General features: G+C 40.0%; 1 protein-coding gene and 1 long non-coding RNA gene across 6 annotated transcripts in view; one reads left to right on the forward strand and one right to left on the reverse strand.

The window, feature by feature from the left end:
- LOC106497088 (uncharacterized) overlaps nucleotides 1-26821 on the forward strand; it is a 197829-nt gene that overhangs the window by 115567 nt on the left and 55441 nt on the right. For 3 of the 5 annotated variants that reach the window (XR_010884091.1, XR_010884093.1, XR_010884092.1), the window contains exons 4-5: nucleotides 1970-2004; nucleotides 4369-4424. This is a non-coding gene — a long non-coding RNA (uncharacterized lncRNA). Of the gene's footprint in view, nucleotides 1-1969; nucleotides 2005-4368; nucleotides 4425-17937; nucleotides 17996-26821 lie in introns of all 5 variants that reach the window. The other 2 variants (XR_010884089.1, XR_010884090.1) reach the window with 1 other exon arrangement.
- The window catches only part of SPON1 (spondin 1), a 206921-nt gene continuing 185357 nt past the window's right edge, over nucleotides 5258-26821 (reverse strand). The window contains exons 8-16 of the mRNA XM_067296173.1: nucleotides 16802-17003; nucleotides 15607-15747; nucleotides 14336-14411; nucleotides 13731-13913; nucleotides 13215-13385; nucleotides 12936-13103; nucleotides 11869-12033; nucleotides 9868-10131; nucleotides 5258-9022 (exon numbers count right to left, since the gene is read on the reverse strand). Coding sequence (XP_067152274.1) covers nucleotides 8859-9022; nucleotides 9868-10131; nucleotides 11869-12033; nucleotides 12936-13103; nucleotides 13215-13385; nucleotides 13731-13913; nucleotides 14336-14411; nucleotides 15607-15747; nucleotides 16802-17003 — 1534 coding nt within the window. The 3' untranslated portion in view covers nucleotides 5258-8858. The remainder of the gene's footprint in view (nucleotides 9023-9867; nucleotides 10132-11868; nucleotides 12034-12935; nucleotides 13104-13214; nucleotides 13386-13730; nucleotides 13914-14335; nucleotides 14412-15606; nucleotides 15748-16801; nucleotides 17004-26821) is intronic.

Raw genomic sequence — 26821 nt, forward strand, 5'->3', positions numbered from 1 at the left:
TGGAATGATAAAGTGTACTTTATCATTTGTGAATGGTTTGTAAATCATTGTACATGCATGATACAGTAATTTCTCTTTGATGGCTTTTCACAAAGGCAGCGCTTTCCAAATGCTTATCAAGAAGAGAAAAGCTGTCCGTTCCTGTAAGCTTAGTTTTTTATGAGCACAAAAGAGGAGATTGTGATTTGGAAAGAGTGCTGTGGGGTATAGTTGACCAGCGCACTCAAATCAGCTAGGTGAAGACTGGGAATGCTTTGCCGTACACATAAATAAAAGCCACTCAGATTTCTTAACAATTCTAAACCATTTTCACCCAAGAAATGCTTATGATTACGGAATATGAATAAAATGCCACCACAACTGTTATAGGTATCTTACTGTCTTGCAAACAGGAAAACTTAAGCAAGAAGAAACTTGGCTGTTTTAATTGGCTGGATGCAAAAGAACAAGATTTTCAAAGGTATTTAAATAGAAATTTAAGAATATTCAAGTATAATGCCTTTTGAGGCATTTTCAGGATTTTCAGATTTTCAGAATTTTTTCCAGAATTTTCAGAAGCAGCCAGGAGCTTACCCACCACTCACTAAGTGAGTGTTAGGCAGGTTGGCCTAGATCCTTATAGGTAAATATGCTGGGATATAAAAACTCAAAGGTGCTTAGCTTGAGGACTTAGGTACCAAAATGACCTTTAAGTCCCATCAGCCTCAAAAGAATATGCTTGGGGGCTGTCTAGCTTCAGTCAGCACCTTTTCCTTTGTGCTGGCTGTGCAGACAGCTTGGGCAGCCCTGCGACGGCCGACGGGCCGAGCCCCGAAGCCCTGGCAGGGAAGCCTGCACGGGGCCTGTCCTGCGGGCAGCCGCCGGCCCGGCCCGCGGGTGCTGCCGGAGGGCTCCTGCCTCCTCGTGCGCAAACGCGGCAGAGGTCTGGCATCAAACCTCGTCTCCTTTGTCCTCTCCTGAAGGAGCGTTTGCCTCCCTGGGCCGCCAGCCTCCCTGGCGAGCGCTTCATTGCCCGGCCGGCGGGAATCCTCCGCGGGCGTACATCGCTGCCTTTAGAGCTTGGTGTCACGCCGGTTCTGGAGGGCGAGGTGTGAATGCCTCCGGGAGGAATCGTCCACGCGGACCTGCTGCTTAGTGGGCACCCACGAGATGCTTATCACGTTCCAGTTCCTCCCTGCACACACCCCTTTCCCATCCCATTTTTGTCCAGTAGCATTTCCACAGCTAATTAAACAAGATTGGGACAAGATTCATGGCTGTATGCTGAGTGCCTGCCATATGTGCAGGCAGCTTACCCGTGATAAGTTTTTCAGTGTCAGGGCTCATGAGCTGGCAGAGACAGAGTGAAAAATACTGATTTATACTCTGTGCAGGTTGGTGCAAGCAATGATATTGTGCATGTAGTCTGTACTACTTGGTTATTTTTTTAAACACACAGCTGTCTACGTTTGCTTCCAGTGCCATCTAGTGGACTGCAATTTTATTTTTTGGGTAGATAATGTTCCTGTTGTTCCAATAAAGAAATTAAAGGCCTGTATATTTATATGCCTAGGTTTCAATATTGTTTTCTGTACACTGCTCTGTCCTTCAGGAATGAGTCATTTGCAGATATTTTTTGCTCAATTCTGAAGTGCAGTGTAAATAAAAATTAGAAGTTGAAACACATCATAGAATAAGAACTATAAACATACAAGTAAACTGTGTGGTGAATGTTTGTCTTTTCCTTTAATGGAGTATTCTGGGATAGAATGTAAATTTTTTAACCTTTATAAATTGTACAGTTGTTTGCTTGAACTTGGAGGTACTGCCAAGTGCTGTAGCTTGTTCTACCTGTATCTTTCTATGTAAATGGTGTAAAAACTGTATTCTCCCATTCAGAGAATTTTGTGCATTTTGAACTCATGATAAGACCACTGTTTCACATTTTAAAATGATAATCTAGACCCCCTTCTTTTTTTTTTTTCTCTAGACCACTGTTGGTGTTTCCTCACTGGTCAAGATTCGGTAAGTAAAAAAAATCTTCTTTTTTGTTGTTGTTTTTAACTCCTGACTTATGTTGCTAAAGTACTGTGGGCAAATACCATGTAATACCTCAAGGTTTGTGTGTAAAGTGTGGAATCTGTTATTTAAATACAGCTGGATTTTTTTCAGCCATTGGCAGTTTTTTAGTTTGGTGCACGCGTAAGCCTTCACCGTGCTCCTTTGGAGGCCTTTCTGCATTTGGGCCCTGGGCTGGTGAGTGTTTAAGGCCCATGGTTATTTTCAGGGTGAACGGATAAACACTGAGAGTGGGCTTGCTCACCATATATGAGGATTTACTCTCCAGCCTCTTGTGCTTAAAAGTGACTTCTGATGTGCTTCCGATATGCTTCCGAAGGCCAGCCTTCCCGCAACCGTTGTGTCGCGCCCTGCGGCCGTTCCCTGTACAATACCATCTCCTGCCATTTTTGAGCTTTATAGAGAGGCTGTGGAGCTTGAGCTGCAGTGACCCTGTTGCAACTCTGTGCTGATTTGGATGGCCTTGAGGCTGAGGCCACAAAGTGCACTAAAGCGATAGCTGGCACAGTGGACGGCATGTGCAGTTGGCTTTGGATTTTCAAAGTGGGCCATTTTCCAAATGTCCGTGTGCACTCACGACAGGTTCCATAGGAGACCTGTGTCTGAGGTGCTCTCAGCTCCGCACTGAAAGTCTGCGCTGGTTCAGAGGGCGCAGAGAGAGAGCAGTGATAAATGCTTATTGTGTTTGGAACTGGCACTCTTTGTCTGAAAGGTATCAAATATATATTTTAAAAGACCTGTTTGAAAATACCCTGGCATTTGCTAATGAAACTGAAGCAAATTGGAAGCCATGAGAGGTTTCATTTTCTCCACTTGTGCAAATGTAATAAGTAAGCAGAAAGGAAGGTCTTTCCTGTCTGTCAGGTCTGTCAGTTTATTACTGATGGTGGAATAAACACTGTTGTTCCCTAGCATTTTTAAGAGAGAGACTGCAGGGCTCTGAATGTTAGCCTTTTAGATGCATTGAATTAGCTAGACTGAATGTGAAAAATGTCATTGCCTACTGAGCAGTTAACGTGCCCATCAGTTATGGCGCAAACTGTTCTGTCTTTTGGAAACCAGAGGAGACAGAACTCAATATCATTCAGGTGGCCTGTAATTGCTTTGTTTTGCGCAACACTGCATGAAGTGACTGAGTCCTGAAGTTGAAAGCATAGTAATAAAGATCTTAAATGGGTTTGCATGTGGAGCAAAGAATGTAAGCAAGTAAAAGTGCCTGAAATTTGGTAACAGAAGCTGCTTAAGCACACTCCATTTTACTGGTAAAGGCTTTTTTTCCCGGTAGTTAAGATGTGGTTTCCTAAATGGAAAGAAAAAGGGGAAAAAAAAAGGTTTTTTTTGTTTTGTAGTTAGGTGCACAGCCATGTAGCAGCATTATTCTAGTATTTTGGGCTATTATATAAGCCCTGAACTGACCATTCCTTAGTGTCAGTATGTTGCAGCATTAATAAATAACCATATCAGATATAGAAATGACAGGTGTCAAATAAGCTACAATGAGAAGGTTCAGAATTTAGCTAAGAGCTGTGCAAAATTTCATTTTTTTTTTTTTCTCACAGAAAAACAGTTTCTGTGGTTCTGAGAATGGCTGATGCCTGTGTGGGGAAGGAGACTTAATTAATTAGTTTACAGATATGGCTGAAGACCTTCTCTACCATCTCTTTCTGCCATGCTGGTTATGTTTTAGATGTGTTGGCCACACAAAGCATCCTAACTCAGGGCAAGCATACTGTCCCAGTATGGGCCCCAGCAGTCGCTTGGCTGGCTAGCATTTAAAGAGGCTGTATGTTCACTGTGCTAACGTATGAGCTCTGTAAAGCCCTCTGAGGTAAAGGTTTTCTAATACAGCTTTATGGACCACATGATAATGATTGCTCTTCTGGATGTCTCCCCATTCAGTATGCCAGAACATTAAATTGCTCCATAAATTCACTTAGCAGCTCCTTCTCAGTGGAGAAGGAGGAAGTTGGTTTACTTGGATACTATAAATTGTCCTTCAGAAAAGTGTGTCTCTGTCCATTGATTATACATAAAGCAAAGGTGCCAAGCTGAATTGCCCTGCTAAGCCAGACTGCTACTACTCTGGCACTGTGATGTCTAATCTGCACAAACTAGGCAGTGTCAAAGCTGTTGCTATCTTATTTGAAGTCAAAATTAGCACTTTTTTTTGATGAATCTCTACTATTTGCCAACAAGCTGAAGCAGGAGTAACAGAAAGGTAAATTGATCTGTCTCTCTGTGCTTCTAATAGTGGCTACAAACTTCACTAATGCTATGTTAGATTAACTGAAGGGAGGTTTTTGCTTGCAGCCAGTGCCACCTTGAGAACAGCAGAGGTGCTCAAGAGCTCGGGGGGCTCTTTGCAGGTGAGTAGCACCATGAGGGGCACCTCATGCCACTACTGCACCCTCTGGCAGTACAGCTGTCGCAGAACAGCTGCTTGGAAGTGGTATGCGTTTCCCGTGGGAGCAAACGGCCGCGCGCCACCCGCACCAGCTTCTGCCTGCAGTTATCAGTAAGCAACTCTTAGCTTGTCCGCTCCTATATTACGTCATACATTAAGCACTATATTATGTCCATCCCAGCCTTGTTACGCTTTAGTTTTAAACTATGGTTTTTCATTAGCACCATGGTCTCTTTTAGCTGGCTACAAGATTTAACTTTTAGTCACTTTTCTTACACCATCAGCTGCTGCAGTGGGTCCCCCTAACAGCTGTACTTTTCTGTGTAGTTACTAATGAAGTACTCATCCTCACAGCATACCTGAACAGTCTTCCGGTATCATAAAATATCAGTTGAAAGTTTCACAGAATCTCAAAACTGATTTTTAAGAACTTTGTATTCATGTATCACCAGGCTTTAAAATGTGCTATTTTAAATAGTTTGTCTTTCTTTTATTAAAAAAAACAAACAGCATGAGAGTAATACAGCATAAGTTGAGTAACAACCCTAAGGTATCCTGTGATAAGCAATAAACAGCAACAAACTCTAACTTGGTTCAACAAAAACCTTAATGCGGGTAATTTCCAAGTGGAAATAATGACTGGCTTTAGTAAAACCCAGCTCATTCCAGAAATCCCATTAGCTTGAACAGGACTAAAATATGAATAAGAGCATGACATAACTCCTTATATTGTTTAGTGTATGTTTTTTAGTATACATAATCATATTAATTGAATAGAATCTCATGCAACAAGTATAAATTTCATAGTAAAGATGTCTTTATTCCAAAATAATAATGTGTTAGCCAGACAGCTACAAAACATCTACACAAGACTTTGGTAAGAAATATTCATGGTAGCTTTTTCATACTTTCACAGCAAACAAAAACAACGAAGGAAATCTAAAAATGCAATCAAACAAAATTTTGTTTTAAATTGTATGCTGCACACACAGAATCCTACTGTACATTTGTTAAGCCCCTAACTTTTCTTTTTTTATTATGTGTAAAGTTTCTACAGTTCGTATGTTAGAAAAAATAACATACAATGCTAAAATCTGATATTTGAGGTCTACAAAATTGGAGTGATATCTGTGCTTTCAGTTCAGCAGTATTATTTATGAGATAATAAAGATAACAGTTCTCATTTTTATTGACTGATAATCTGTGGCTATTACACTACTAGAAAGTTTAAAGCAACAATGCAATACTTCTACATATTGTATATCAGAGCTTTTTTTTTCTGAATAGAAAATCAACCTCATTTTTTTCTTCATTTGTTTTTGTTTTTTTTTTTTACAAAATGTAACAAGCTTAAATATTTTCTGTATCAAGTTGGAAGAAAGACAACAAGTGACTTGTAAAATGTTTCAACAGAGAAACAGTGTAAAAAACTGAACCTAGGCAGGAATGATCACACATTTCTGACCAAGTGCAATCTACTTTGTCACTGCATGTATTAACAAGGTGGGAAAAAAAATCCAACATTCATACCTTTAATGAGCCTAAGAGAAATGACTGGAAATCACACTGAACAGCCTCCTAACTAAGAGAAAATAAAGTACATGGAGAGTCAATTGGTAAGAACCACAGTGAAAGGAATACCAGATTTTTAATGGACATTTTTGTGGGCACATTCAAAAAAAAAGTTACATATTTCATACATACCTAAAGTACTTATTTGGACTATGTAGACTTTGGCAAAGGGAGTAATTAAAAAGACAGAAGAACTTGATGAACTGGAACACACATGAAAAATGAAGCTAACTTAGTATTATAATTGATTATTTACAGAAGCAGGCATGGTCTTGCAGGATTAGCATGAACAAGTGGTATGAGTTGAGGAGACAAAATATAGCTCCTAAAGTCATAACATTTTTTTCTTTGCATTCAAGAGACACTTGCTTCTTGCACTCCCTCTCCCCCACCCAGGCTCTTACAGCCTGTCACAGATTTGTAGCCTGAGCTTTTATTTTTTAATGATTACCCTCAGCTGGTATACCTCTGTCAGACTCAACAAGCGAGGCGCCCAGAGATCATTGGTGTATGGATCTTGTTTTGCATATGTAGCTCTGCCCTGGCCGAGCGCCTGGCGTTGATCTCTGTAGCCTTTCTCTGCAACTGTTTCTTCACCTGACATGCTTGGCTGGTCATTGCTCCAGTATCTGTATTATTCCACTGATCTGATTTTTTTGGTCAAAAAAAAAATGGTAATGTGCAAGGTAAGATCATAAATATATGTTAGGGACAGTCTAGTTGGTAGACTGTAAAGACAGTGCTACAGAGACACACACTGCAGAATTTTTCAACAGGCACAAGGAGGCACTCTGTCTATCTGTCTGAATTACTATTATTACATGAGCCAAGCTGTGCAAAATGTAAAGTGTTTGGTTTTAGCATTAACCTTTTTTTTAATCCCCTCCTGGTTTGGTTCACTATGGGCTTACACCCATTTCACTTAGCAGCGGCGAGAGAGGCTAAGTACTGCAGTTGGGTCCATCATTTCACTGGCCTCCCCTCATTCCAGGTCTAAAAAAAGCTGTAAAAAACCTGTGAGGGGCTGGGATGCAACAGCTGTGGAATTCCTGAGCAGCCCTTGCAGTGTTCGGTGAAAAAATGATGATGAAGAGCCCTACGGTGTATTGCAACCAGCCAATGACTCCTCTATACCATCTAGATATGGGGAGGTAATGAGAGGATTCCCAGAGTAGTGATGATAAAAGTAGAATAGCCTAAGTGGCTTGTGGTTCAAATGAAATGCGGACACTTAATACCTGGGTGTCAGGTTATGAGGATTGCGATCAAGCGTTAAAGATGTGAGTAAATTATTTAAGGCTGGTTTAAAGAGACTATAAAATATTTTTTTTCCATTCATTTCTCTCAAACTTGTTTTTAAGTGTTATCATCAACAGTCTTTATTTTCAGTGCATTGTTATTATTTATGTAGAGACATAGGTGTATGCTGTCTTTACTGGACAAAAAGATAACCCATCAGCTTTATCTCTCATCTTAAATGTTAAATTGTTAAACTTACAAGACAGTATTATATTTCAATAGCATGTGAGGCCCAAGGTTCCTCTAGTCTTATATCTGATTACCGGTAGGGATGAGAGCTAAATTCTGCAGAAGCAGGTGTAAAATAGCAAAAGCACTTTGAACTGTTAAGGAGCTATTTTCTAATCTCAGGCGGTTTGTTGATAGCCAAGGTGTTCAGGGAAGACATTTATCCTGGCTACTGTATCTACAGACTATAGTCCTGCAATTCTCATAAATTTAGTAATTTTTAGATCTTCCTAAACTCCGAGTAAAAACCACAAATGACACTTACTGCCATAAATATATTCTTGTGGCAATCTGTAATTAATATTTTAAGAGTCTGTCCTTGTTTCATTTCAGGGACTCCCTTCCCTTTGCTGGAAGGGATGCATGAAAACTTGGCTCACCTTTTCTCTATTATTTTTATTATTTTTTAAACCTCTTTCTCTCTTTACCTGTGATTGATTAATATCCTCACTAAACAAAACCTAATTTTTACTCTCTCCCATGTGGAAGTCTTTCCATGACACAACTATTGCAGCTGACTGCGTTGTTTGGACCAATTTTATTAGTTCTGTATCCCTTTTGAGAGTCAGTGGATGGACCAAATAGAAGAATATGGCATCTAAATACATAATGATATTCACATGTTTTCTTTGTGTGCTATTTTGACTGTGACTATACAGTGGGCAGACATCATTACTAAGCTGCACAAATTATTTCCTTTTTAATTTTTAAAGAAACAAAGATCATTTTGCAATGGACAATAATATCCATTGGAAGAAAAGTATATAGGATAATTATTATAACTATCAGTTTAACCCAATAGTATGAAAAGATAAATATGCACCTTTAAAATTATTGAACCAGCATTACTGAAATTATTCCTTGGCATAGTTCCGTAATCACATAGGCACTGCTTTGGATTTTTGAAATCAAATCAAGAGAGCAATCCTTCCACATATGAAACATGTCACTTTAACTTAGTTATGTTAATAGCATGCATCCCATGTCTTTACAAGTAGTATTTCTATATGGCTATTTCATGTCCACAGATAGGTCTGTATTTCAGTTAAATGATTCACAATGACTTACTATTTTTATGCATTAAGGGCTAGCTGGAGTATCAAAGATTTACTCTCAGCATAAATCTGTGAGGAAATATTTATAAAATACATTTCTTGCACCAGCAAGACTAAAAAGCAAACCACACTGCAAAAATGAAAACTAATATACACTTTATATATTTTTTTGTTTTAAAAACCAAACCAAGGTTGACTTTCCATTTAGCTCGGAGTACATCACTTGAAAGCCTCCTGTTTTGCTAACAAGGATGAACATTACATGCCCTTAGCTCCTTTTTGTCTTTGCAGCTAGTAAACTGAGTGGTTTTGGACCTCTTCTTTACTATCATGTAGCGTTCCTGAATTCCACCTCCACACAGTGTAGAACATTCTGTCCAAGCAGTCCATGGTTTCAGTCTGCAAACTGAAAAAAAAGTCATTTGATTCAGTTTCCAGTATTTCAGACTAACCTGCATATCTCAATATGTATATCATTATACACACTTACTTTTTTGAATATAAGATATCATATTGCCTAGTTTATTACAGTAGCAGTTAAGGACCCCCAATTAAGTATAATCAAGGTGCATTTGACAAACACTGAAAAAATACATTGAAAAAGAAATTTACTGTCTACATTATAAAGCAGATAAAATTAATGAACTGTTAAATGTGGGACAGGCATGAGCCACAAATGAACAATAACTCATATCTTGATAATGTGAGCTATATCACAAAATATTATATTTTACTGATTTGAGGCATCAGTTTTTGCTAATACTGTCCCTTGTGGAAAAAAAGAGTCTGAGCAGATCTGAATCAAATTACTGAGATGGGAATTTGCTCAGTTTTGAGGTTTACCATTGGATCTAACAAATACTTTAAAAATTCAACAGGATCCAAAGATTATCGTTCAGTTCCATGTATTTGTTGTTTGTTTGGTAGAAATCCTTTGCCTGGTCTAATTTCTGGATGTTTGATATGCCACTGTTTGTGGCGAAGGAGCTAGTAAGCATCTAAAAATATTCTCACTGATGATATAATGGACAGATAAAAGCCTTTCTCCATTGTGCCCTAAGCTTATGTGTCACACTTTTTTGATGACAGCCAAACACTGAAAGCAGCTGTACTTTATTGCTAAAACCTTCCCTCAACTGTAATACTGAAAAATGTTATCACAGCATGAAGTGGAGCTGCTCACAAACTCCCTCCTGTTATACAGAAAAGTCAGACAGACATGAGCATTCTAAATGATGGTTTCACACTCACCTGGGTATTGCTCACTATCTATATTTTTCTTTGCTTGTTCACTTCTCCTTTTCTCCCGGGCCTCTTTCCATCGCCTTTTTTCCATACCTGGGCCTCTCAGGCATTTCCTTACTCGACACTTTGTACGTTGGACAGTTTCTGGGCATGCTGTTCCTCCAAACTGTGGCTCTATTTTAATCATTCTTGTCCTGATCATATGGCCCTTTCCGCATGACGTATTGCATTCTGACCACTGGGACCACTCCGTTAGTTCACAGTCAATGGCTGCAAAGAATGAGAAACATGAGCAAATACAAGAAATCTGCAATACCTGGCAACCTAACCATAAGGTCAGGAAGAAACACACAGATGTGCCTAATGAGTTTTTGCATCCTAAATACATGCATGCAACTTAAGCCTCCAGTCTTTTCAGCAAATTTTGTGAAGCTACACATCAAAATTTTCCATTGAGTGAGTTAATCGCTAGCAGAAATATTATTTGCCACTCTCTCAGTTTCCTTTCCAAGAGTGGTGCTGGCAGGTCACTAAACTTGGAACAAACACAAATAATTCTCCTGTGCCTTCTTCAATGTTCCAGTCTGTAAGGCTGTATGTCTATTTCATAATGAAAAGCTGTAAAAAACTGAGCTATATATACAAAGAAGGTGATATCTGAAATCTAAGCCTTGTTTTATTGGTAAGATGTAGAGCTTTAAAGAGGTACATTTTGACACCCCGAGTAAATCAGAAGAGAAAAAAAATGAACAAACCCCAAAAGGAACTTCTTACAGCAACCCAGAAGGAATGGAACCTGTATCTTTTTTTTTGGTTTTATACTATAAGCAAAAGTCACTAATAACGTTATGACCTAAAAGTTTTCATCTTTTCAGCGTTGCTTAAAACTCACAGCCCCCCTGAATAATAATCAAAAATGGTAATTCCAAATTATTTAAGAAAGGCTGAGATAAAAAAACTGCATTATAAAACCATTTCTAGCCAATATTTTCTTTGAAAAATAATGTAATTAGTTATAAAATCTCTTAAAACTTCTGGCAACACTACACCAAAAGTATAATCATGTCCTATTCATTCAGCAACACTTCAGGCTATTGCTCTTCACAAGGAATGCAAGACAACTGGAAATCTGCACCACCCAGGAAGTGGGGTATTTTAGTGTAGTAGGGAATAAAATCAATGCAGTTGTCTCCACACCACCCACTGGCGCATATGATATTCCAGGGTGGGAAGGGATGTAGGTCTGTAAAAAGGCTATGGCACAATTCAGAGATGTATCAAAGATGTAGCCTCTTTTCTGTTCTATCTCTGAGCTAAAAAAATCACACAGGTAATCTTAATCCTTTCTTTCCTTCCTTCTTTCCTCTCAAGGGCACGTTCTGCATTTTTATATATATATAAAAATGTATATAAATTTCTGACTTCTTATACTATTGCAAAGCACAGGAATTGTTGCCTAAAGTTGTGTTAAACACAGAGTAACCATACAAAGCAGTATTGGTCATCAGCATAGGTTAAAGTAAGGCAAAATTAAATTTAGTCATGGTCCTATTTCAGCTGCCAGTAGCCAAAAGTGCGTATTAAGTATAAAATAAAATAAATCAACAGATGATAACACTCCCATATTACTGACCCCCCGCTGTGGGCAGACCAAAGCATAATACAAATGGAAAACAAGAGTGAGCGCAAGAGAGCATTGGATCACTTCTTTACTTGCAACTTTAAGGAAGCAAGAACTGCTCTTTCTAATTGTAGACCCTTCTCCAAAACAGGATCAGAAAGTCTATAACATTTCTGAATTTAGAGAGCATTTACCTAAAATGTTCGTACTACATTTTATAACCAAAGGCAAGCAGGAGATAATTGTCCATACAATATCTTTTTTAAAAAAGAACTGATGTAAGCATTTAAGAAGTGATGCTGCAAAATAGTGAAAAGGTTTTGACTGTTAGTCTGTAACATGTATAAAATTAGCCTTCGTTTTCCCAGAGAGTTTCCCACACTTACGGCATTCAGGTAACATGCATTTTTCCACTTGTTCCAGTTCCTCATTACAGTCTCCAAGCTCAGCAGCAGATTTCAGCATTCTTTGCCGGGTTCGCGTTCCCTTCCCACATGTTACACTACAGTCACTCCATTCAGACCAAGGAGAAAGTAGACAGGGAATAGTATCTAATACAAAAATAAAAAAGTTAATGAAACTTTGTTATACATTACAAAGGTACACATTTTGAAAATAATTCAGGTAGAAAATATATTGTCTTTTATCTGTCTTCGACTACTCATATTTTGCTGTCACTTTGGACAAAATAAACCACAAGCTGAATGATGCTTCTGCAAAAGCTCAGAGAAAAACTGTATTTAGTAAAAAGGCTTGCTTGGTTTTAATAGGTTTTCTTTGCTATCTTTTTATATATCTTATTCATATATGCAGCTCCCCAGTAGTTCCATGGAATAAATAGTTTAAGAAGTTATGTTTGAACCATAACTTTCTTAAGAAACCAATACATAGTTTCAGTGCACAGAACTGGAAGTCAAATCAATGTAGTCTAAAATGTGGCATTTATTTATTTACCACATTTTATCTACTAAAAAATTATTTTTAACTATAGTTCTTGCTGTCTCTGATGAAAATCTTAACATTTCTTAAGAAATTGAATACGATAGTAGTAGACTATTAAATGCTAAAGGGGAGACTGGCTGACTGCACAAAAGGAGCGCCTCAATTTCTCAGCTGCTCATGGGCTAAAAGGAGAGGGTACTGTTTTAGCCTAGCCTTTTGATTAAATATACCTCATATTCTAAAAATCAGAATGGCTTACATATGGCATGCTAATATACACATCACTGTATGGCTAATACACTCATAGCATACAACTCAATATTTTTTACTGACACTCATTCCGTTTGTGCAAGTGGTACTTCATGCACATTCCCCTAAGGAATCTGATTTTAAGGGGAACAAGAAAAAGTGGAGTGCTTCTGGTTTAGCTATGTTCTTTGGTGTGATGGAGCGATGTGTCAGAAATGATGTCTCTCTTCTTAGCAGAGGTAATATACTCATGGACACTTACGGCATTCAGGCATCATGCATTTCTCTGCCTCTGTAGTTTCTGCCTTGCACATGGATCCGTCAGCGGGGGTCATCTTAATCATTCTGTGTCGTCTTTTCATTCCCATTCCACAGCTAGCGCTACATTCATCCCACTCACCCCATTCTGTGACAAGGCAGCTGCTGGGGGCTATTCAAAATGGAAAGAGAAAATGGTTCACTAGCAGAGCTCATATAAAACATGTTTTCAGCAGTGCTGCTGTTATTGACCAGATTTTACAAAGCTAAATGAAATACTTACAACATTCCTCATTTACAATACATTTCTCAGTCTCTTCAGTAGGCACTTTGCACATAGAGCCATCTTCAGGGAATTGTTTTACATATCTCTCTCTAGATCGCGTTCCCATTCCACAGGAAACACTACAGGGGGACCATGTAATCCAGTCAGACATCATGCAAGTGGAACCATCTAAAATACAGAGGACCATTTCAATCGCTAGTATTAATATGATTACTATCCACTTCCCTGATAAATCTGCATCTGCCCATTTGTGTACAGTATCACTTTTTTGCTGCCTCTCACGTTGTCTTCTCTTAATTTACTCCTTTCATTCCTTACGCTTCCATGTACTTCATACACCCACTCAACTGAACTGCCGAACTGACCACAGGCAGCTCCTGTTTGCATTCTTCAGCAATCATTCTTCTGTTTGCCATAACTCAAGTCATGCAGCAACCAACAGTTTAAGAACTTTAAAGAAAAAGTTTTCTCGATCCTACAAAATGTTCATCTCCACCCTTTCCCCTTGATTACCTTCATCACTGCAGCCTGGACCCATGCATGGCTGAAAATCTTGGGTATCTGGACAGGGCACACTGAGGTCCAGCTGAGCTTTAAGCATTCTCTGCCTCATCCTCTTGCCCTTTTCACAGGTAGAAGAGCTGCAGGCTGACCATGGAGACCAGTTTGAATATATGCAGGTCTCAGGGGTGTCATCTAAAAATAAGAAAAGGCAGTGAAAATTAACAATAGATTATCCTCCATTTGCTTATGTTTACTTTGCTGGTGATTACTTTAGATGTTAATATGGTAAGTTATTTCCATCTGCACTCTAGGCTTCTCCATTTTAACCTGAGAGAAAAAAAAGACTAATTACCAACTTTGATTCAAAAAAAAAAATTGCTCCTTTTTTTTTTTTAGAACCCTGAAAAGCTTCTGTTTTATTACTTTCGCTGTTATTGTCACCTGTCATGTACACATGCAATTTCTTTTCTGTATAAGGGAAAGCTAAAAGCAGGTACCAGAAAAAGTGAAAAACTAAATCACTCTTTGACCCTGAGACTTCTGCTCCTTAGTCAGTTTATCTAGAAATGGCACAAAATATAAATTAGCACAGCGCAAACGAATTTAAAAAGTACCTTCTTCTTTTTCTTCCGGTGCTAGATCTGCCACAATATCATCTATGTTATCAGGTACGATATTGCATTGCTCCCCCTGCAAAGAAATGATTGTGGAGATTGGATTTAGGAAACTCCTGTACAACCAGATAGAGGGGCTAAGATAGGTATAAAGTGAGTTGCTAGAAGCTGCAATGTAACACAGCTAATGTGTTACATATGTGTAACATAAAGCTATGAATATGTAGTTAATCACTTTTGTGTAGACCTCCAGTGGAAAACTTATAATTCGCTCAGTTTTAATAGCACTTAAATGATTCATGGGTCTCACAATTTCATCTCTAAAAAACTTACAGTACATAAAAGTGATAAGAGGAAGGAGAGGTTGGGTGAACAGAAAAATGTTGTGTGTGCATTTCTAAATATGTATATACTTATATTTAGTTATAAAAAAGGATGTATGAAATACCTAAGTAGGGGACATCATTCTCCAAAGAAATATTCTAACAGTACATTGAGTATACCAGTCATGGGCATCTGTCTAGATTACTGTGTAATTGTTCCCCAAATACAATACACTTTGAGGAAAAAAAAAATGGAGATTAAAGGATTTGAACAACTGCTTCAAGCAAAAAAAGGGTTAAAGAAATCTTTGATAAAAAGGATGACTAGGCTACCGTTCTAGATCAATATGGATCTAACATATGCTATGGCTTAACTTATGCTCTTGAAATGTAAATGGAACAAAATGACTTTATACATATTCAAATGTGATCTAAACACCCTCTCCTCTGGACCCCCAAAAGAGGAGATGACTGGTCTTAAGAATTCTTTACTGGATAATAGTGGAGAAATAAAGTTAAGCTAAGAAAACCAAGCTTAAATATCAGAGAATGTTTGTGACATAAAGGGAATCACTGAATAATCATATAGGAAAAGTTGCACCATAAGTCATTAAGACATGGCTGGACAAAGCGCACAGGAAGACAGTATAACTGTATCTGCAGCAGTAGCAACAGGACAGGCAAAATATTTTTTTATATAATGCTTTTTTTCTCTTCTAATTCCTATGCATATTTTTAAAAATCCCCAGATAGGCAGATGCAGTAATTAGCACAAGTAGGAGAAACAATACCTTAAGACAGTTTTAAATTTAAGAAAAAGTTTTACTTATTTTCTGCCATTACCTTTGCAGGGGGTTGGTCAGGGAGGATAAGGTTCCAGGGGAGGGGGGAAGCTTGTTTTTTTTTTCTTTTATGAGGAGTTATCCTGCTATTATTTTGTAATACTACCTTGCGTGCGATTCTCTCAATTACCACTCTGGCTACCAGCTTGATAGAGCCTCCTTCTGGATCATAAAATGGACTTTGAGGATGATCTAGGCTCGTAAGTGGTCTGATCTTCTCTTGAGGAACTGTAGGTTTATTGGGAGACTGCAATCAAAGAGATAAATATGGCTTAAAAATATATTAAAATTATTAGTAAAAGTATAATTCATCTGCAGAAATAAAAATGTCTCTGAATGCTAAACTTTGAAATTCCATTAGAAGATGAACTTGGTATGTTCATACTTAACAGCAACTTTTTCTGTCGTGAAGAACTTCTCTAACACTTTGGGATTGGACCCTGATGCTGGATTCACAATAAGATGCACACCTTATTGTGTGGTTAGATAACTACATTAAAAAAAGACTTCAAAATGCTTACAGAGCTGCATTATAACTGGAGAAATTCCTTATGTTCTGAAAAGACTGGGTCTGGGGGGAAAAAAAACCCAACCCCCCCCCCCACCTTTTGTCTTCTGAAATAGAGCGTGCATGGAATTTGAGAAGGTAACTCATCTTGCCTAGCTTCGGGTTGCCTATACTCTGTGTTTATGGAGTCATGGTGTAGGTATATTGATCACCCATGGAGACCTAATCAGTTCAGTAATTTGATGTGTGACTCATTTGGTCAAAAACAGGATTTTACCTGAGGATAATCTGAATCTCTTTCTAGACTGAAAGAGAGGAGGAGAGAGTGGATGATTTTAGAGCCTTGCTGTGATGCAAAGTGCAGAGTTTCATTCCCTGCTGCTACTATTAACTAGTCTGTGCCAAGTGGGACAGTCAGCATTGGGTTGAAACAGCAGAGAACGCCATTTGAACTGGCTGCTGATGGCTCATAGTATCCAAGGGCCTGGGCACCTTAATATTTTTGTTCTGAGCAAACTATGTCCTCAATTTACTCAATAGATGATTATAGTAATATTCCAAGGGAATATAATGGAATATTATTCCATTAATAATTCTCAGGGAAGTTAGGCACACTGAAGGACAGTAACTGTTGCCAGTATCTATCTAAATGACTTTTCATTTGTTATGAGCAAATTTTTTAGTAAAGTAGTATAAAGATGTCTATGACATTACCATGGATGAAACAGCTTTCATTTTTCACAGCTTTAAGGTAAACCTTATGTTTTGAATACATTACACATAGTCCAAATACCTCATAGGTAACGCCACTGTCTGTGCCGGCATCCCATGGTATTAAATCCTGAATGACTTTCTGAACCCAGCCACAGTCCTTGGTACAGAGGTCTTCAGCCGAGAGGCCCACGTTCCAGTCAGGGCTGGGCCCCAGCATGGTGAGGAAGGACATCAGGTGCCGATGCCTATCAACAGAAAACTCAGCAGAGGGAGCAGCTCTCCTGCAAATTGCAAATAGGAAGACTATTGACAACTGAATTCAAGTTTGCTATTAAACAGCAGCAAAATGGTCCTTCACACTGCGAAATATGGAACATGGGAATGACACTGTGTATATAGTATGTAGAGATGGACAAGCAAGAATGGGAGAGGACTCTTGCTCAGCACAGTGTTTTCTTCTCAGCCGTAGCAGCTGCTATTTGAGAAACAACTTTGACATCATGCAAGGATGGGTACGGTTTAGTAGGTGACAGAGATGTAGCAATAAAGGGCTGCAGCCGCATGCTTATGTCTCAGTCATGCAATAAAAAAGCCTGTCAGGACACTTACTACAACAATCCAAAAATTTGAAGTAAAATAGCAGGGAAGTATCCTGAAGTTTTGCACTGCTGCAATACTTTTGACCAAAAGAAGATAATATGAATTCCAATTTTTAAAGTGCTTAGAAGTGGCAGCTGTGGTGGGGGGGGGCAGGGGGAAATGCTCATTAGTTAGCATTTTAGTGCTTATTTAAGAGAGAGCAACTGGCGATTGCAAGCCTGCCAGAGTTCAGCCAAGCCTTTTGCAGGTTTCTGCCAGGGGATGTGAAAACACCTCTATTCATCCAGCCTTTGCCAACCATTCTCTTAAGAAACTGTTAATCATGCCAAATCAATCATGTAGTGCCCTCTGATGTTGACCAGTAATTATCACATTCCTATTCAAATGGCAATTGAAATCAGATCTGAACTGGAGGTTTCTGTTCTCAGATGAAAAGCTGGAACTCTTCATGGCATCCTCCTCGGGAACAACTACTGTTGAGTTACTTAAACTAAGTAACTAAGTATTACCCAAATTTGGCAAACCTGCTCCAACAAAAATTGGTCTGAAGTCAGTACGAGTTTTCTTCAGATACAGGACTTGAACAAATACTAAGTCCTTTTTTTTTCTTTTCAGTTTATGCCAAAACACACCGTTCACAAGCATCTGAAGACCATAAATGTTTATTTTTAATGTAAGTCTTGTTACTGTGTTACTCATCCTGCCTTTCTGGGTAGCTGCACATACATAATGCACATACACTGTTCCTCTCTAGTCAGAAGAAGAATCTTCCTATTAATGCTTGCTTCACTGTAAACATGTGGCACTTCATTCGTGCATTTATTCTGGCTCATGGAGCTCTTAGAATATTAAAAAACCAGAACAGCTCAAGGACAGTGTTCTTGAGAAGGTATCAGATGTTATCAAATGTAAGACGTCTAACTTAGGGTGGTACCTAGTTCCCCTTCAAGAGGAAAGTTGCATCAATAGGCCTTTCTTAATAGTTAAAATGTTCTGACCAGCTGTGTTCTGGAGTCTTAAGAAGTTGTTTCTTACCGTGTAAATTGGTCTATATTGAATTAAAGATTCTGAGTAGAAGAGTTTCCAACTGTTTGATGACATTAATCCTGCCTTTCCAAGAAAGAGATGCAAATGACTTATCATGACAGATAGAGCTCTGTTTGGATTTCAGTAGAACAATTTGTCTAATGTAAATTAATAAAATAATAAATGAAGGTATTGATGTCTCTCTGTGTATACAATATTCTGATATATTTGTCAAGTACATGGCAGTGATTATTCTTTAAAAGCCTGCCAACTGACTTCAATATCTAAAGGGTTTACTACAATATAAGAAGCGCTTTCTAAGAATTCCCTATAGGGATTTTATATCTAATGCTGAGAAATAAACAACTTTTTCAAGGCTGACAGTACACAGCAAAAATAACAAAGATATGTTTATTTATATACCTGATCTTTAAATTAAGCATATGTCTATAATATGCAAATTGCAGAACAGAGACCCAAACCAGCTCTTTTAGAGAAGAAGCAAGGGCAGTGTGGCCTGCATGGAGCCACTCACTACTGCTTCTGGCACTTGAGATATACTAAATTTGTCAGTATGGGTTTCTCAACATTATATTTCAATGCTCTGTACAGACACGCTCTCAGAAAACCAAAAGAGGCAGACTTAATCATACCATTTCAAGGCACATGGTTAGAAACCACCTGAAGACTCCTTTAGACCCATTGTAGTGGAAATCTTCTGTCACTTGCTATTCCTGTTATAGGCACAGTACCATTAAGTCTTTGTGCTTTGTTAGGAAAGTAAATATTAATCATGTTATTAATATAATTCAAAATTAAACACATATACTATATGTCTAACTATATCAATATTGAAACTGTGTGAAGGAACACTTTAGTAGGAGATAATCTTTGCCTACAAGCTTCTGCTACTTATGCATCACATTAGATAGCTCAGTAACCCCTTCCGTCTTCAGAGCCCTTTGTAAAAATTACCTACCTCCTGTTTTTTCTTTAAGCAAGGTAGCTAGTTTTATGACCATTTGACAGATGACAAAAGAGAGGAAAAGATTAAATTGCACATCATTCCCACTTCAGCTTCCTAAGTCCAACCTTGTATTTTTGTCAGAAAAACCCACCTAGCTGTTCTATGATCCTGAAGGCACTCAAAATCCACAGGTGTCTTGGCTTTCTCCAGTAAAGCTCCACGGATATATCAATGTCTAGTTTGTGACATGCTCAGAAGCACTTTGGGCTTGATATCATCAGCTGCTCAGCAACCAGCTCATGTCTAAGCTCTGTTATAATGAGACAGGTGCCAGACTTTTCTCTGTATAACTCACCTGCAGGACTGGACCTGTTAGAAATTTTCAAAACCAGAGGAACTGGCAGGAGACCCTTTCTCATCCAGTCGCTACATGCCTGACGCCCAGCCTAGGTTTGCTCACTACAGCTCAGTTCCTCCTCTGCGGTAGAGGAGATTCAGATTTCTTCCAGGAGCGTGTACTCACTATCGGCTGTGTTATTCTGGTGTCACAGTACTTTATGGGTCGCCAGTTGAAATTATTCCATTTTGCACAGAATATGTAAAGGCTTGTACAACCAGAAAAAAAAAAAAGAAATTTGTAACAAGCATTCACTCTGCAGCATAGCGGTTAGAACATCAGTGTGGAACAGGGATAGCTGGATTCCAGCCCCTGCTTTAGTGAATATTTGAAGTATTTTACCCAATGTCTGTTCAATATAGAAATGTAAAAATTAATAGATGAAACAGGGAGGAAAATTTTTGCCTTTTCCTTACTCCACTCTTATGCACACATGCACACACACTTCGGCTGCTGTGCGGCATAACATGCTAAGTTGGACTTTTTTTTTAATTTCTGTTATGCAGGTTTAAAAAAATTAAGTATTTAAAATATATATTATCGTAAGATGTTTTTGTGGAGCTTGTTCTCATATTCTATTAATTTCTCCATGGATACTTGTAAGCAGTATGCATACAAATTTGAATCACAATTGTGTAATGCTGCCAACATTCACACAGTCCTCCTTGAGTTGCTGTAACTAAGAAAGTGAGACAGGCTGATCTAAGGCAAAGTTTATATTCACTATCTAGGGATAGGCTTATACAATATATAACTGCTTTTTCTTATAAAATGGCAAATTTTTAGTATTTCCAGTATGTGGGTAAACAGTGCCATTTTTAAGGTCATAAAATTTTAAGAAAGTTGTTTTCTTCTGTGATGTTTTGAACATGTTTAGTAATGCCCACAGGAAAAGTCTTAAGTTTATAACTGACTGATTTCTGTAAGAGCCAGATGTGTCCCTTCTCCTTCCGCTACACATGTAAAAACACAGGAGAATGAGAGTTGCAAAGCAAATCCAAAACATTTAGGTAAGTTCTAGGTGACAACCTTGATTCTAAAACCCCAGCTGAGGTTCCTGCTTTTGCTGGTTGAAGCAGACAGTATTTTTCCACTGTGAACCTGATCAGCCTGCTGACAATTCCTCTCACATAATACAGAATGAAGCAAAGTACTAGATAGTATCCTGCATTCTAATTTTCTCCATTTTCTTTATTTTTCTTCTATTTTCTCATCGTCTGTTAAGCATGATTTGAATCATGAGCTATAGGGATGACATATATAGAGCAGGATAAGAAAATGCTCTTTTTTCCCTAGCTTTAGAAAAAAGGTTAAAAGAGCACAAACATGATTTTGCTTTACAAGGTTTTCCCCTAAATGAAAGTCTAGTTGCTGATGCTATCAGTGCTGGACATGGGGGGTGGATTTTAAAAAAGCCTTTGACAATCCAACAGAAAACTCTGCTTGCTGCAGGACATATTTTTGAATGAATACTGTTGTGTTTTACTGATATCAGTGTAAAAGGTAGTAGAGCACTGAGGAGAAGGTAGAAATACCTTACAGAAATAGTAAAAATAGTATTTTACGGAATAAAAACTTTGAGGTTACTTTTGATTTAATGTTTCATTAGTATACAAATAAAACACTAGAAAAAGGTGGCCATCGCATGTACTGTTTGTCTCTGTGATACCAACTAGCTTAACAAATAAGACCATTTATAGGTTTTGAGTTTGTACATTGGGAATCAACGTGAATTTTACCACTGGATGTTCTGTGTACTATAGTCATGTAAGAAAACTGTTTGCCTTACCCATGCATAAAGAATTTGGCTCCTTTTTTGGATACAGAATTTTACAGCACACATAAAACCTATTATATAAGGACAGAGTGGAACATTAAGAGCATCTGTATTTGCACTGCAAAGTGCAGTGTGGTGTAGAGAATCTCTAGTTAGTTGTTAATTCACCAGGTTGGACACCAGAAGCGACCTATCTGCCGCAGCACAATGTACAGTGTACAGTGAGGTAGATGCTCAGTATGCAGCAGCAGAGGGAAACCCATCAGCCTGAAACATTCAAGTTTGTGCAGCACTTCACAGTTACCCAAGTTCTGCTTTTGGTGGTGGGTAAAAAAAATAATGATGTGATTAAGTGGCCATATTAGAGATAATAGGAGAGTGTAAAATACTTACTGTTATGACAGTTAATGGAAATAAACTGGTAAGGAGGGCTTTAAACTAGGAAAGATGGGGGAAGGGGAGAGTTATAGTGACAGGGTAGTTGGCAAAAGACTGCTCAAGTCAGGATGCCTCCAACAGGTGAATGCAGCCAGGGAAGTGCGCATGGGATGTGGCTATGGAGGACCCTCTTTTAGCCCTCCTGGGAAACCTGCATGCTCAATCACCTCCCTGAAATGCCTGTACACCAATGCACGCAGCTTGGGGAACAAACAGGAAGAACTAGAGATCTGTGTGCGGTCGCAGGGCCATGATCTCATTGCCATTACGGAGACATGGTGGGACAGCTCGCATGACTGGAGTGCTGTCATGGATGGCTACGTGCTTTTTAGGAAAGACAGGCCAGGAAAGCGAGGTGGTGGAGTTGCTCTTTATGTGAGAGAGCAACTGGAATGTATTGAGCTGTGCCTAGGGGTGGATGAAGAGCGAGTCGAGAGCTTATGGGTAAGGATCAAAGGGCAGGCTAATAGAGGTGACACTGTTGTGGGTGTTTACTACAGGCCACCTGATCAGGATGAGGAAGTGGATGAGGCCTTCTACAGACAGCTGGAAGTAGCCTCACGATCCCAGGCCCTGGTTCTCATGGGGGACTTCAACCACCCCGATATCTGCTGGAAAGACAACACAGCTAGGCACAAACAGTCCCAGAGGTTCCTGCAGAGCATTGGTGACAACTTCTTGACACAGGTGGTGGAGGAGCCAACAAGGAGAGGTGTGCTGCTGGACCTCGTACTAACAAACAAAGAAGGACTGGTGGAAGATGTGAAGGTTGGGGGCTGCCTTGGCTGCAGTGACCATGAGATGGTGGAGTTCAGGATCCTGCAAGGAGGAGGCAGGGCACCAAGTAGGATCGCAACCCTGGACTTCAGGAGAGCAAACTTTGTGCTCTTCAGGGACCTACTTGGAGGAATCCCATGGGTGAGGGCCCTGGAAGGAAGGAGTGTTCAAGAGAGTTGGTTAATATTCAAACATCACTTCCTCCAGGCTCAAGAGCGGTGCATCCCTATGAGTAGGAAGTCAAGCAAAGGAGGTAGGAGACCTGCATGGATGAGCAAGGAGCTCCTGGCAAAACTCAACCAGAAGAAGGAAGTCTACAGAAAGTGGAAAGGGGGACAGGCCACTTGGGATGAATATAGGAATGTTGTCAGAGTATGCAGGGATGCGACGAGGAAGGCTAAGGCCCGTTTGGAATTAAATCTGGCTAGAGATGTCAAGGACAACAAGAAGGGCTTCTTCAAATACATCAGCAGCAAGAGGAAGACTAGGGAAAATGTGGGCCCTTTGCTGAATGGGGTGGGTGCCCTGGTGACGAAGGATGCGGAGAAGGCAGAATTACTGAATGCCTTCTTTGCTTCAGTCTTTACTGGTCAGGCCAGCCCTCAGGAACCCCAGACCCTGGAGGCAAGAGAGAAAGTCTGGAGAGAGGAAGACTTTCCCTTGGTGGAGGAGGAGTGGGTTAGAGATCATTTAAGCAAACTTGACACCCACAAATCCATGGGCCCTGATGGGATGCACCCACGAGTGCTGAGGGAGCTGGCGGACATTATTGCTAAGCCACTCTCCATCATCTTTGAAAGGTCATGGAGAACAGGAGAGGTGCCCGAGGAGTGGAAGAAAGCCAATGTCACCCCAGTCTTTAAAAAGGGCAAGAAGGAGGACCCAGGGAACTACAGGCCAGTCAGCCTCACCTCCATCCCTGGAAAGGTGATGGAGCAGCTCATCCTGGAAGCCATCTCCAAGCATGTGGAGGAAAAGAAGGTGATCAGGAGTAGTCAGCATGGCTTCACCAAGGGGAAATCATGCCTAACCAATCTGATAGCCTTCTATGATGGAATGACTGGCTGGGTAGATGAGGGGAGAGCAGTGGATGTTGTCTACCTAGACTTCAGCAAGGCTTTTGACACTGTCTCCCATACCATCCTCATAGACAAGCTCAGGAAGTGTGGGTTAGATGAGTGGACAGTGAGGTGGATTGAGAACTGGCTGAATGGCAGAGCTCAGAGAGTTGTGCTCAGTGGCACAGAGTCTAGTTGGAGGCCTGTAGCTAGCGGTGTCCCCCAGGGGTCAGTCCTGGGTCCAGTCTTGTTCAACTTCTTCATCAATGACCTGGATGAAGGCACAGAGTGCACCCTCAGCAAGTTTGCTGATGATACAAAACTGGGAGGAGTGGCCGATACGCCAGAGGGCTGTGCTGCCATTCAAAGAGACTTGGACAGGCTGGAGAGGTGGGCAGAGAGGAACCTCATGAAATTCAACAAAGGGAAGTGCAGGGTCCTGCACCTGGGGAGGAATAACCCCATGCAGCAGTACAGGTTGGGGGTTGACCTGCTGGAAAGCAGCTCTGCCGAGAAGGACCTGGGAGTGCTGGTGGACACCAAGTTAAGCATGAGGCAGCAATGTGCCCTTGTGGCCAAGAAGGCCAATGGTATCCTGGGCTGCATCAGAAAGAGTGTTGCCAGCAGGTCGAGGGAGGTGATTCTCCCCCTCTACTCAGCCCTGGTGAGGCCACATCTGGAGTACTGCGTCCAGTTCTGGGCTCCCCAGTACAAGAGGGATGTGGCACTACTGGAGCAAGTCCAGCGAAGGGCCACAAAGATGATTAGGGGACTGGAGCATCTCTCTTATGAGGAAAGGCTGCGAGAGCTGGGCCTGTTCAGCTTGGAGAAGAGAAGGCTGAGAGGAGATCTTATCAATGTGTACAAGTATCTGAAGGGAGGGTGTCGAGAGGATGGGGCCAGACTCTTTTCAGTGGTGCCGAGTGACAGGACGCGAGGCAATGGGCACAAACTGAAACACAGACACTTCCATCTTAACATGAGGAAAAACTTTTTCACTGTGAGGGTGACAGAGCACTGGAACAGGTTGCCCCGAGAGGTGGTGGAGTCTCCTTCTCTGGAGATATTCAAAAGCCGCCTGGATGCAATCCTGTGCAATGTGCTCTAGGTGACCCTGCTTGAGCAGGGGGGTTGGACTAGATGATCTCCAGAGGTCCCTTCCAACCTCAGTGATTCTGTGATTCTGTGATTCTGTGAAAAAACTTCTAATTCAGGTAGAGAAGTCTTACATATTTTACGATGGGAGAAAAATCTGGTTGATTCTATGGATTTAGTAAGCTGAAGGATATTGAGGGTATGGTAGTTTGAAATCCCTTATACCTCTCCAGCTTTTTTCACAGAGCTGTATTAAGATATAATCATTTTAAGCTTATTACTTGGATCCAGACGCCAGATTCATACATTTGTACTAGGAACTGATTTCACTGGTGCTAAGGGCAAACTAATAGCCTTTTCATACATGAGGAAAAAAGCGTAACCACAATTTAAGTAAGAGAGGTAGAAGAATCTGTCCTCATCTGAGGGCAGCCAGAGGTAACTGCTCAGAGCCACGCACAGGCTGCAGGTGCCAGTTCACAGCGGGGTAATTCAAGCGCTGCTGCCTGCGGGAAACCAGCTACCTCCAGCCCACAGGCAGCTGCCCGAGGCTGGGGACCAGTACAGCAGAGCCGGGAATCTGACCTGGAACCAGCATGCTGGGACAAGTCCTGGACAACTTCTGCTGCCATCCCACCGGCAGGCACAGAAGAGCATGCCAAGGACTGCGGCTCCATGCTCCTAACCCCGGCTTTATAGGTACCTTCATCCCCTTATTACTGCTCCTTCCTCAGCAGCTCTTTACCCCTGTTCTCACTATCGCTTAGAAATGTGCTAAATTTACCCAAAGTGTCAGATACAGGAGGGAATGGTTTATGGGAGAGGAAAGGATCAGAAAGCTGATTATTATCTTTCATAACTATTTCTCCAAGCAATACTGTGCGGTCAAGGTTTTTCATATTTAGGGGATGTATCCAGTTGGAAAGGGAGTACAAGAAGAGCAACATCAGTCTTATGACATCCCATAGGATTACTTAGGGAGCATAAGCCTTTTTTTCTAATCTAAAAAGTTCAAGGCTTTTTGGCAATCAATTAGCAATTCATTAGAAGACTTCAGATACTTTCTTCACAAGTCCTTTGAAGCACCCACATTACCAACATTTGGAACTGACTTTTAACACAGGTTTTAAACAATCAATCAGATGTGCCTCCAGTACTTCTCGTGTTGGATTTTAAAGTTCAATAGATCCCAGTAAATCCTGACATTTAATGGAAGAATATTATGCAAGCCACAAAAGCATCACTCTTGGTGCTAATATACCAATGAGGTAACAACACCATTCCTTTTTGGCTGAAAAACTAGCTGAATATATAGATCATAAAAATTGCATATTTTAGGGAGACAGTAAATGAATTACTGTTATGCCTGTAGTCAACAAAACTGACATGCTTCTGTTCAGAGGTTTACACTACATCAGAAATACACTTTCCAGGATGGAGGATGTTTTATTCAGCTTAGAACTTTTTGCTATTGATACAAGTAGCATTATGAGCATGAAAACACATTTCACACCCTTGAACTTCCAACTCTGCACCTACTGCCTACCAGTAGCACCTACACAATGTCTGTTTTATTGACTAAAACTTTAAAAGTATGACATCCTGGAAAGTGCACTTGCTTCAAAGAAATAATGAAGTGAAGAAGATCTACAATTGAATGAAAAAAATACCACTCTCCTAAAAGTCAGCAACTAACAAAACATGGATGTTGTTATATTAAGATGACATATTAAGAAAACATTTATGAAGTCATGCATAAGAATTAGGACTATTATTCACAGGTATCAACACCTAAACATAAAAACAGAATTTCAGCACTGCACAGAAAAAAAGAGGGAGAATCCTTCTTAAGTTCTGCTCAAATGCAGGGCAGGTAAACTTTTAACCTAATGAATAATTTAAACATGCACATGTCTCCAAAGAGCCAGGGAAAAAAAAACTATAATAAAATGAACACTGACTCA

Source organism: Apteryx mantelli, chromosome 4, assembly GCF_036417845.1.
Source record: "Apteryx mantelli isolate bAptMan1 chromosome 4, bAptMan1.hap1, whole genome shotgun sequence".
In the NCBI taxonomy this organism is placed as follows: domain Eukaryota; kingdom Metazoa; phylum Chordata; class Aves; order Apterygiformes; family Apterygidae; genus Apteryx; species Apteryx mantelli.